The sequence below is a fragment of the Ceratotherium simum genome, chromosome 9 (assembly GCF_057802395.1).
Source record: "Ceratotherium simum simum isolate JZ-2026a chromosome 9, ASM5780239v1, whole genome shotgun sequence".
NCBI lineage: Eukaryota > Metazoa > Chordata > Mammalia > Perissodactyla > Rhinocerotidae > Ceratotherium > Ceratotherium simum.
This window is the reverse complement of record NC_141908.1, coordinates 66,646,792-66,658,936: the sequence shown is the minus strand read 5'-3', so window position 1 is coordinate 66,658,936 and position 12,145 is coordinate 66,646,792. Positions and strand designations below refer to the sequence as shown.

The window sequence follows — 12,145 nt, the reverse complement described above, 5'->3', positions numbered from 1 at the left end:
TTGATTGGGAGTCATTATCATGTAAATAGAAATAAAGTCAAAGGATCTAATGGTTAATATAGCTCAAGACAATGGGCAAACAGGGAAAAGAGCTGATAGTACAACACTAGAGAGCACAACAACTTTCAGAGAGGAATTAGTGAAGGAAGTTTGACAAGAAAGTCAAGGATGTAAGAGGACTAAGTGGGACCAGGAAGCCATGGGAGGCAAGAGTTTCAGTAAGAAGGGAGGAGTCAGAGTACCAAACACTATGAGGAGGAGAGAAGAAACACTTTTGGGTTTATCAACAAAGGGGTATCTATGTCTCTTGCAGTGCTGGTGATGATAGCCTGTGCACAGCATGAAGTATAAGAGAAAGGTGAAGGAGTGGAAGGAATAAAAGAGACTATAGAAGATGGGGAGTTAAGAGAAACCTTTGCTTTTTGTTTCTGTTTTGAGGAAAGAGAGGAGGGCATTGACAGAGTAATGTCCTGAAGGAGATGTGAGGGGAAGGGATAAAGAGACAGGGGAGGGATCAACCCTGCAGGGCGCTGACACCCCTTTTCTCCTGAGGCTGAATGTATTGGTGTCAGGTAGATCTATGAGCTAGGAAGCAGTGAGGATGGTCACCGTGGAGGCAGACATCTCTGAAATAGAATCCTAAATCTACCATTTATTAGCAGAGCAAACTTGAACAGGTAAACTTCTTTAAACCAAATCCCTTACATATGACTAGAGAAAAATAAAAAATACTTTTCAGGATTGCTGTGAAAAATTGAATTGATAAAAATTCACCCACCAGGCATGTATTGTAATATGAACACTTGGGTTGGGCTGTATTAGAATTGCAGCAGATTTCTGAGCTCCTCACTCAAGCACTGAGGCCTAGAATCAGTCCTTCCAGGACTAAGAAATGATTGAGCCATCTATCCTGAATTCAGCCACATCTATTAAACAGACACACCTGGCCGACACCTGTGTATGTTTTACTCTTTCCCAAATTGTAACGTCGGATTCCAAAGGCAAACATTGCGGAAAAGCCCAGTCGCAAAGCTCCAAGAGACAAGAGAGAACGCTAATTTATCTCAGTACTTCTGAAAATATTTGCTACGGCCCTATCATACCACGTGCTTTTGGTATGCTGGGAAGAGGACGCTGAAACTGGAGGGAAATGTGAGAGGTTACATTGTGTTTTTAATCTTTCTTATGAAAGCTGTTTACAGTTAAGTTTAAAATAACTATTGATAAGCTGATAGTAACTGTTTTAATAACAATACTAAGATATCGGTCTGAGCAAACACGAGTGTTTATATACACTGATTCTGCTACAAGTGCTGTGATTTTATCGTATCATGTTGATACCCTCAGCATTGAGAAAACGTTCTGAGAGTTGCAGATTCTCCATAAATGTTTTTTGTCTCTGCACTTCAGTTAAGATTCCACACAAGATGCCTGAAAATTGTGCCAGTCCTTTGGTATTGGGGTACTGGTGTCTCAAATGGTCTCATGGGAGAATAGAACTGGCAAGCCCAGAGAAAAGTTCAATTTTTTTCTCTGCATTTATTTTCCTGTTATTATTTTTGAATATTTAGCAAGGTGTTTTTCAAGTGCTGGCCTCTCTCAGATATTCTAGAAAGTATTGGCAGAAGGGTGAATTTTGGTCCTTACTCAGCCCATTCATTTAAGTAGGAGCAGGCCACCCCTGGGGAACAGCGTGGTCGTGACAGAAGTAACTGAAATGAGACATGTCTAAGTGCAAAGTTAAATTGAGAGGCACAGGTCAGAGCTGCTTGGAAAGCTGACCTCCTCTGGAATACTTCTCCAGAGATTCTAGCTCCGAAGCTAAAATTCAAAGGTTTTTGGATTTCTTCTGTTAAGAAAAGTGATATTAATGCATTACTTACCTAATCGCACCCTATAATCTCTGCCCTTTTCTGAATTTCTACCGGGCTTAATGCACTCACACATATTTATATGCTCTGGCTTATATTTCTTTGTTTCATGTAAATCTGTTTTCTTAGGATCTACATGCGTTCCTTGAAGGCAGTGGGCATGCCTGTCATTTCTTTTGTTTCATCCTCTCCCTCTAGCGCTTAGCACAGTGCAGGGTTCCTGGTCACTGTGGAGTAGCTATAAACGGTTGACTCAACCGGAATTGTATAGAACAGCCATTCTGATTCTAGGGGAGTCAAGGTAGCAAATGTATAAGATTGTGTAGAACAGTCTGAAGTCATTAAGATCTTGGCAAGCATTAGTGTGGCACACAAGTTCATGAATATTGCTCTTAAATGGCATGTGCAACTGGGACTACCATATTCCCCAGAAAGCTAGTTTAGAGATAATAACACCACCACCTACTTTTATGTAGCTGTCTGCAATTTGGAACTTAGTTAATAATATATTACTCACTTTAGTGTCACTAAACCCTGTACACTGGTCAGGGCAAAGCCCTTTACTCAGATGAGAAAATTGGAGTGCACAGAGATAAAGGACTTTTTGTTTATGAAATTGGAGAGTGGAGAGCTGATGTTTGGAGCCAGGCTTTCTGCATCCAATTGCAGTGCACTTCCCATTCCTCTATCCCAGTGTAGTAGACTATTTTTCTACATAATAAAACTCTCTGGGACAAGAGGGACCTGCTGATATGACCCTCTAAACAAGAGAGATGGAGAGATAAGGAGAGAATGTTAATTCCAAGTGGGATGCATCACAAATTATCTGTCTAGAACAGTTTCTTCACCTGGACTTTACCTGGGCACAGTTTTAATAGTCTTCTTCCAGAATCTGGGAACAGAAACAGAATCTGGCAAGGGGACAAGCATACTTCCTCTTTAGTCAAAAGAAAGGGTTAATATCTGAGCCTTTGAAAGTTTAAAGTGGACAAGAGTCGTGAATTATCTAGTCGCCAAAAACTAGGCTAAAAGGCTGTATTTCCTCCCTAATGTCTTGTTCAGCTTATAGGGGAAAAGTTAAGGGGTGTGCATCTGGGGGAAGGGTTAAGGAGGAGAGAATAAAACTCTTTCCTTCTAACAGGATTTCTTTAAAAAAAAAAAAAAGAAAGAGAAATAAACGTTTGTTTCTGTGATTAAGCCCCATTTATGTTTAAAACATAAATGAAAGAGGGCTAGTTCAAGGCACAGAGGCGCGTGTTCTGATTTGGTTGTTTACCATCAATCAGACCGTTGCTTGGCAGACACTGGATGGTTATGAGCCTGAACAAGCTGAAAAGGGGCAGGAAAAGAAGTGGAGGCAGCATTCTTCCTATTTAAAGCTGCATCGCTTGAAAAAAGTTTTCGCAGACTGTGCTGGAGCTGGTGCTGAAAAAGGGGGTTTGCAGAGGCTGCCCCGGGGCTGGTGCTGACAGAAGAGCCCGCAGCTGACTTCATGGTGCTACAATAACCTTAGAATCTGCTTTTCACTCTCAGGAGGACCCACATGTCTAATATTTAGACATGATGGCAAACTGGGTGGAAGCAAGACCTCTCCTCATTCTTACTGTTTTATTAGGGCAATTTGTCTCAATAAAAGCCCAGGAAGAAGGCGAGGATGGTGAGTTTGCCGTTTGCTTTGCTTGTGGTGTTTATTGCACGGTTTGGGAAATAGGTGGAATGTTAAGCTCAGGAAGAGCGTGAAGAGGAGGCTCTGGTTTGAAGTTGAGAAGGGGGCTGACAGCACCTGGAAACGGCTCAGAAGACAATCGGGATGTTTGTAATTCCGTAGCTTCTACATCTGCCGTTGGAAAGAGTACACTGCTGAATATTTCTGGGAAAGCCTAGGATAAGTCCTTTTGCCTGAATGTAGAGAGTGGGAAGTTTAAAAGAAAAGAAGCGTGCTTAAAACGGAGCCCTAAAGGCACTTTTAGTTAGAGGAGTTCTGTTCTGTGGGCTGGAGTCTTCGGAGCAGAGAAAAGTTGCAGCAGAAGCTGGGTAGGGTGGAGTCTTTTTTGTACGGAACTTCAGCTGCTTCATAAAATTCTTTGTTTAGAAAAACCTCTGCAGCCACTCTGAAAACTGATTTTTCTTTGTCTTTGGCTTCTGATTCTTTTCTCTTTACAGACTTTCACTTCTTCCCCGTTTTCATTTGTGATCTTCAAATCACTTTTGCTTACTGAGAGACAGTCTCGTTTATTTCTCCATGACAGAGGCTGATAGAAGCCAGATTTCTTCAACAGTGGTATTTTCCCACCCTACTGACTTGATTATTAGGACAGTGGTGGTTCCCTGTTGGATGGCGGAAGGCAGGGAATCAGCATGCCCTCTATATAATTTATTTATCATGGAGTATTTGTATGGGCATTATTCTTTAGGCACAGGTTTCGTTTTGTTTCTTTTCAAGACAAATCTTGCCTGGTTACCAAATTTTTTCCTATGCAATTTGCATATGTTAGGGTTGGGTTATATGGTATGGTTAAGCAAAAATGCATGGCTACTATAGAATATAAGAAAATATTTAAATTGGTTCCACTGATTGTTAAATCCTTACCCTCCAGGGGTGAAATTTGAAATACAGACATGTACTCTTTCATAATAGGCCATTATAGAGTTTCATAACTATTTAACATCAAACTCAAGCTTGTAAAACTTGGCACATTTATTAAACTTTTCTGTTACTGTCTTTTGTATATATTTTTGCACATATATATGCACATACATACACACATATATATACACATATGTGTGTATGTATATTTTTAATACCTGCTTCTGTGTCTTTTTTCTCTAAAGACGTTCATAAAATTAATCTAGAGACCGCAAGTTCTAAAAAATATTTAAAGAGTGAAAATAAGAATCTGGGATGAATAGCCAACAATCTGTCTGTAGTCCCATAGAGGGGGCACTTTCTAAAATCTTGGAATTTTACATATTACTCTTTATGTTTTAAAAAATGAGGCAATTTATAAAAGTTAAAAACTCTTAAGTTTCTTTGTAATGGTGTGAAAAGCATGCATTGTTTGGAAGGGTGGGGAAGATAACTGAATAGGAAGTACAAATCGGGAAAGGGGAGAAAAAATACAGAAAATTACAATAGAAATAGAAAATCTGATTATAAAAGAAACAGTTGACGCCCCTCCTCCAACAAACAACCAACAACTTTAATTTAAAACTTAATTAATACAACTTTCCTTGTTAATATATTTTAAATTTAAATAAATAAGTTTTATAAAGTATGGAAATACTTGAACATATGAATAAACTAAAAGAATGATTCATAAGATATATGGAATAGGCCATACATTAAAAGATTTTCCCAAATAGTTGTAATTATTCTGTAGGATGTTCTGAAAAATGAGCAGAGTTTAATTTTCCTTAATAGTAATTTATCTAAATGTTAGGAATGTGATGCTTGGTGCAAAAATGTTCCCAACTCCATACCAACCCTTTTCCCCACAATATAACCAAACAGCACAGAAACTGGAATTTAAACATCAAATTTTACAGAAAAAGAATAACTGCTTGCATACGTACATACTGTAAAAAATAAATTCCTCTGTTTTATTACTCAACCTAAGAGAAATATATGTGATAAATTTCAGTAGCAAAAGAATGTAGTTATAACCCTAATTAAAGGTAACATAGAAAAGAACTCCAGAACTCAGTATATTCAGAGCTATGTAACTTATATTACACTTAATTATCATGCATATTTTGGTTCAAGTTGTATTGTTTGGATACTTGTCAATACTTTATTTCCCCTGTTCAGGCTTGTCAGAAGCTTAATAAAAGTGTCAGAATTTTGAAACTCCATGTGATTTTAAGTTTGTGGAACAGTAAACTTAGGTGAATGCTTTAAACTAAGGAAATGTCTAAGATATACGTGTAAAACAAGCACGTTTTATCACTTTTAGCTATAAAAGTCATATAATGTGGTACTGACTTTGTGTACAAATATGTACCCTTGGAAATGTAGAAGCCTGTTATCACATGTAAGTACATATTTACAAGCTTCTATTTTTTCTTTTCAAGACTTCAAGGTATATTGTTCCTCTATTTGACTGTGGCTGTTTACCGGAAATGTAAAACTTAAGCAAAGTGTCTGCCTGGTAGAAATACTTATGAATGATGAGATTAAAGGAAGTAAATAAAGTTTTAGGCCAAAATCACTACTACTTCTCACTAAATTTTAAGAACTGAATTGATTTTTTAAATTCATAAGAACTGAAAGGAGAAAGTTTGGGAGTTGGGCTAACTTTAATAGTTGAAACTATTAAGTAACAAAAGTCAGAGTTACAGTGACTCTGACTTTTGTTACTTAATTGTTAATATAATGTGTTAACTATAGCAACTATTAAGTAACTTACAATACAGTACAGTAGTAACTATTAAGTCACTTAATAGTTACTTAATACAATGAAATCAGCTTTTCATGAGTTTTTTGGTGTATGTGTTTGTGGTGGGGGGTGCTTTGAAAAGTTTCCATTTATTTTTTGTAGGAGAAAATGCAAGTGCATTTATGGTAATTTTTATATTTCTAAATAAGGGTCTAACACCTAGTGAGCTATGCACATTTTTGTTATTAGAAGTGGACATACTTAATCTTAGAAAATAATCTTTGATATGAATCATTGATTTCAACAACAGAGGAGCAATGGAGAGAAGGGAGGTGCAGAGCTGTACCATTTGATTTCCAAGACTGTAAACGTCAGTGCTTTTCAGAGGCCAGGCAGGTAACATAAACAAGTGAAGTAAGCAAGTGTTTGTACATCAACAGGGGTTGATGGGCCTGTGGAGAACTGAAGATGCATGCCCACTTTAAGGCATTCAGAACTAACGGTTTCAGAAAGCATTGTGTAAGCCAAATACAATATATCTGAGTGCCAAGTTTGGCTCATGGACCATAAACTTGCAACCCTACACTGATATCCTGGACCCAAGCCAACTTTTGATTACTAAGAGATGAGGGGCTCACAATCCTTTCTATATCGTGGTCTTCTGCATTCTTGTTATGTATGTCTGCCATTTATCTCGTTGTTAAAACACAGATATGAAGAAGCAGATGCTTAACACTCAGCTGTACTTGGATGGGAATCTTTTTAAAGGAGGTAGAGAATATGAATACATAGCTTAAGATACTTGTTCACTCATAAATTGTTTTAAACTCATTACTATCAAAATACATACTTTTGACCATGTTGGACATGCAAACTTTTCTTTTATAATGGATGTTTTAATTTAGGTTCAGCTGCATATAGCAGAATGCAGTAGTGTAAACAAACAAAAAAGTGGCTTTTTTCCTTACATGAAAGCAGCTTTTAGTTAGATAGTGAAAGGCTGGTATATTGGCTCTACAAACTCATCGGGGACTCAGCCTCTTTCTAGCTCTCTACTCTCATATCGCTAGGGTATCGTCCTTGATGCTGTGGTCCTAGACAGCGGCTGGAGCTCCAGCATTTACGTTTACTTTCCAGGCATCTGGATAAAGGATGGAGACAAAGACTGTGATTCCCTTTTTTAATGGAGACTATTAAGTTTTCATACCACTTCAACTCACTTGTAGTTGGCCAGAATTAGTCATATGGTCTCACAAAGCTACAAGGGCCGCTAGGAAATGTAGTCTTTTAGCTGTGTGTTTAGTCTACTAAACAGGGTTATGTTATGAAGGATATAAAAGGGAGCATAGCTGTTAGGATGTAACTATAGTCCCGACCACAGTGAGCATAAGTGTCAGCCATTTTCAGTGGAATAGATCCTCTGGTTTCAATGTTCAGAATATAGTTGAGTGACCACATCTCCCCTGGTTATTGTTCACTTCTGAGTAGACTATGAAGCCAAGAACACTGGATGGCACTTAAATATCAGGTTGCAATTGTTTGCTTCCTTATACACTTCAGATAAATTTAGATGTACCTATAACTTTTATCTGAACTAAAATGAGGCTTTATTTTGAAGAGTATCTCTCTCTATATACGTAGATTGGTAGATTGATAGATATAGTGAATTCTTTATACTGACAAACACAATCTACGCTTTGACCCTGACTCTTCAGGTTCGTTGGTGAGCAACCCACAGATCAGTGTTGAGCTAGCTGCATAAAGAACAATGTGAAGAGCTTGTGACCAATACAGATTCTATGCTCCCCTCCTTGCCGAATATCCTGATTTAGTGGGTTCGGATGGGATCTGAGAAGCTCTCTACATGATTCTGATTCACGTTGGTGAACTGCTGTACTCAATCTCTGCCTAATACACTTTTGATCTTGATGCGGACCAGTTGGCTTCTTGTTTCAAGGCTACACACTGTGACTTTGGTGATAACTTGCTATTCCAGTTACTCATTTCAGTGATAAGGCTGCCTAATTAAAGTTTGTAGATAAACCTTGCAAATTCACCATCATATCTGGAAAAATAACTCAAGGCCCAAATCCTCCTCATGGCAGGTTAGGTGAAACATTCTACTATGCAAAGGACACACATTATTAAAATGTATTTCCAGGTGAATATGTAGTTTCCATTTTTCTCTCTTTTACTTTCTGCTCTTCACACATTTAGCGCTGTCACCTCAGACCTGAAATTTATTGAGTTGATCATTCTAGAAATGCACATAATGAAGGATGTGAGGAAAAAACAGAAAGGAGGATTGTTTTGATAATCTAGGACTTAGAAGACTGGAGTCGTGTTAATCTATGGCCACAGAATGAAATCGTTTTTAATCAGACAGTTTGCTCCTACTTGAAGGATGATTGATGCATCCTCACTTGGCCATATATGGCATTCATAAAAGGTTTAAAAATGGATCAGCCACTCTTTGACTTAGTGTTTTGCTCTGAGATCACACATTGAAAAGTTTAGATTTACATATGAGAGATATGGTAATGGTAGGGGAAACAGACTAAAATTGTTAATTATTAATTGATCTATTATATACATTTGGGCAAGTTGTACAAGTTCATATAAAACTATGAAACTGTTAGGAAGATGTTGACAATTCAGTTTTCCCCTGAATTTCTTTCCTTGTAAATTTCGTGCATATTTCATCTAAATTTCGTGTAAGACTGTTGAGCTGTTATATTCAATATTTAAAAGAGTATCTACTCTTGGCATTTGCATGGGAGCAGTCTATCCTATGGAAAATTTTACTTTCAAGTTGTGACTGCATTGGCAGTTTTAGTGTTTCTATTTTATTTTACTGATATGTTTAAAACCAAACCCTTCAAAAGAAATCAAGGTGGTTCCATCTTATACTGAATATATTCTCTAAGGAACAGTGTACCAGGGAAATTACAATAGTACCTGATTTTCCTTACCCACGTGGTGCCTTCTACAGAGAAGGCAGTAATGTTAACAATAATAAATTAATGGAAATTTGTCTCTATAGCTTTCTGGTATAATGTTCAAACTCAAAAATGTTTATATGCTTTTTTTTAAGCTTAGATCTGGGAAGGAGAAAAGAATCCCACAGTTCTTTTTTTCTTTTCTTTTCTTTTTTGGGTGTCTGCTCAATCAGAATTATAAATTCAGTTACAAGATGACAACAAACTATTCTTGGTGGAAAGGTTACTTGCAACATAAGCGTCATAGCCTGTTGTAGTCTATATATTTTAGTAAGTAAAGTAAGCCCCAGTCCATCCTCAGGAGACCACCTGGGTTCTGGTCCATCTCTGCTATTTAGCAGTTTTGCACCCTGCAGAGACCCCTTTAACCTCACCAGGCTTTTGGGTCCTCATCTGATATTGGGGAAATTGTACACAACCCTATCAATCTGATGAGACTCTTAGGAGGATCATTTGGGAACTTTAGCTGAAGGTAATTTTAGAGCACTTAGGTGAGACACAGAAAGTGATATTACAAACTGATTTCAATCATCACAGATACAAACCCTAGTGGTGTATTTTTGACTTTCACCAAATCTTTGAATTTGTTTTGAAGAAGATTCTGGATTTGTTCTCCCTCTGTATTTTGTTTGTTCTCTATCTCCTGGAGGAACTTGCTCCATCAATCATACTCTCTTTTCCATAACTTCAACCACTTCCTTTCTATGGGCTCTTTCCCCTTATCCTATAAACAAGCTCAGCTCTCTCCCAGGGCCTGTGTCTGGCTCCCACCCTCTCTTTATTCTCAGCCCAGCTGCTTTAAAGGAGCAGTATTGTTTTCTGCCTCAAGTTCCATGCCCTCACTCATCCCACTGCACTCTGGTTTTTGGCCCCTGCATTCCACTTAAGCTGCTCTAGTAAGAGGAGGACTGAAATGTGTGATGTTCCAGTGGGTCCCTTTCACCTATCTTACCAGGCCTTTCTCCTTTTTAGATACCACTGACTACTCCAGTTTTCCTGAAAGGCTACTCCCTGAAGGTTCTCCCTCTACCTGCCTGACTTTTCCCTCTCAGTTTCATGGGCTCCTTCTCCTCCTTTATCTCTTAGTACTTTGTTTTCTCATAGGATTTAGTTCACTGGTCCTCCCTGTATATTCTCTTCCTAGATCATCTGGGAATCTTACTCACTCTCAGGGTTCTGCTTAACAGCTAAATGCTGATAATTCTCAAATCTCTCTCTCCAACCCTGACCTTCCACATGAACTTCAGAATACCCAGCTTCCCACTGGTTGGGCCATAACCACTTCAAGTTCAGGTATCCAAAATTCAACTCATTCTCTTCCTTCAAAGACAAGATTATCTTTCTTATGTATGCCTTATATCAGTTAATGGCAATATCATCTTACCTGGTCATTCAAGCAAAATGCCAACCAGTCACTAAATTCTACCATTTTACCTGCTAAATATTTCTCAGATATACCTCTTCTTCTCTACTACAAATGCCTCAGTTCAGGTCTTCATCATCTATCCCTGGATTACTGCAATAGTACCTAAATTCATTTCCTTGCCTCCCATGTGACCACTTCCCACCCTCACGCATATAGACCCTCTCTGTTGCCACTGTGCTATAAAACTAAAATCTAATCATGTCATTACCTACCTTGAAACCTTCCATTAACTCCCATATCTTGAAGACAGAATAATGTTCAAGCTCCTAAGCATGACATACAAGACCTTCCATGATCTGGCCTATTTCTAGAACTTTAGTCACATCAGCTGTCATTCTCTGCATCAAAATAAGAAATAGCTTGTATTTCCCACCACACACTACACACACACACACACACACACACACACACACTTTTTCTTTCTTTACTTCCACTTGCCAGACTCCACTCCATGTCATGAATTTGTTTTATGTTTTAGATACATAATAGTTATTCCATGCATCTATGCCAATTGAACTTTTTTTGAAGATCTAAAAAAAGTCTTTCCCATTATTTATGCATTCAAATATGAGTGAACTGATTTCAGATTCAGGTTTTTCAAATTATATTTGCATGTTCTTGGGCAATTTTCTTAATTTCTCTATGTCTTAGTTTCTTCATCTATAGAATTGGAATAATAATATTTACCTCAAATTATTATGAAGACTCTCACATATATACCCACCTACATATTAGTGTGGCTCCCAACAGATAGTAGGAGCTCATTAAGCAGTAGTTGATATTATTATTCCATTACTATTTAATAATATAGCAATAATAATAAATGATTATTGGGTGATTATGAGAGCCAAAATGTTTGATGTCATGGAAAAAAATAAAGAGACAACTTTTGCTCTCAAAGAGATTAAAGTCCAGCGTAAAACTTAAATAGCAAATCTCATCTACTATTCTATTATTGTCATTTTGACAATACATCAGTATTTTTATCTAATATCTAAATGGGCTATATTTTAAGCCCATTTAAAAATTTTACTCTTCTAATAGAAGAGCTTTACCGTATTGTCTCCTTGTGTAGGTTACTACTGGAAAAAATAAGACAAACCAAAACGTTTTTCCATTAGAGATTTTCTTTTCTTTTTTTTTTTAAATATCAACAAATTGTAATCAACAATCTATAAGAAAACTCTAGGAAATTGAATTATAAAGAAAAACAAAAGGAAAAGAATGTCAAGCTCTGACATCTTTTTTTTTAATTGCAGTAACATTGGCTTATAACATTGTATAAATTTCAGTTGTACATCATTATACTTCTATTTCTGCATAAATTATATCACGTTCACCACCCAAACACGAATTATAATCCATCATCACACACATGTGCCTAATTATCCCTTTTGCCCTCGTCCCTCCCCCCTTCCCCTCTGGTAACCACCAATCCAACTTCTGTCTCTTTGTGTTTGTTTGTCATTGTTT

At 37.4% G+C, this 12,145-nt stretch overlaps 1 protein-coding gene across 1 annotated transcript in view; it reads left to right on the top strand.

Moving 5' to 3' along the window:
• The first annotated feature begins 3,134 nt into the window (after positions 1 to 3,134).
• COL5A2 (collagen type V alpha 2 chain) overlaps positions 3,135 to 12,145 on the top strand; it is a 144,362-nt gene continuing 135,351 nt past the window's right edge. Inside the window, exon 1 of the mRNA XM_004426722.3 lies at positions 3,135 to 3,528. Coding sequence (XP_004426779.2) covers positions 3,432 to 3,528 — 97 coding nt within the window. The 5' untranslated portion in view covers positions 3,135 to 3,431. The remainder of the gene's footprint in view (positions 3,529 to 12,145) is intronic.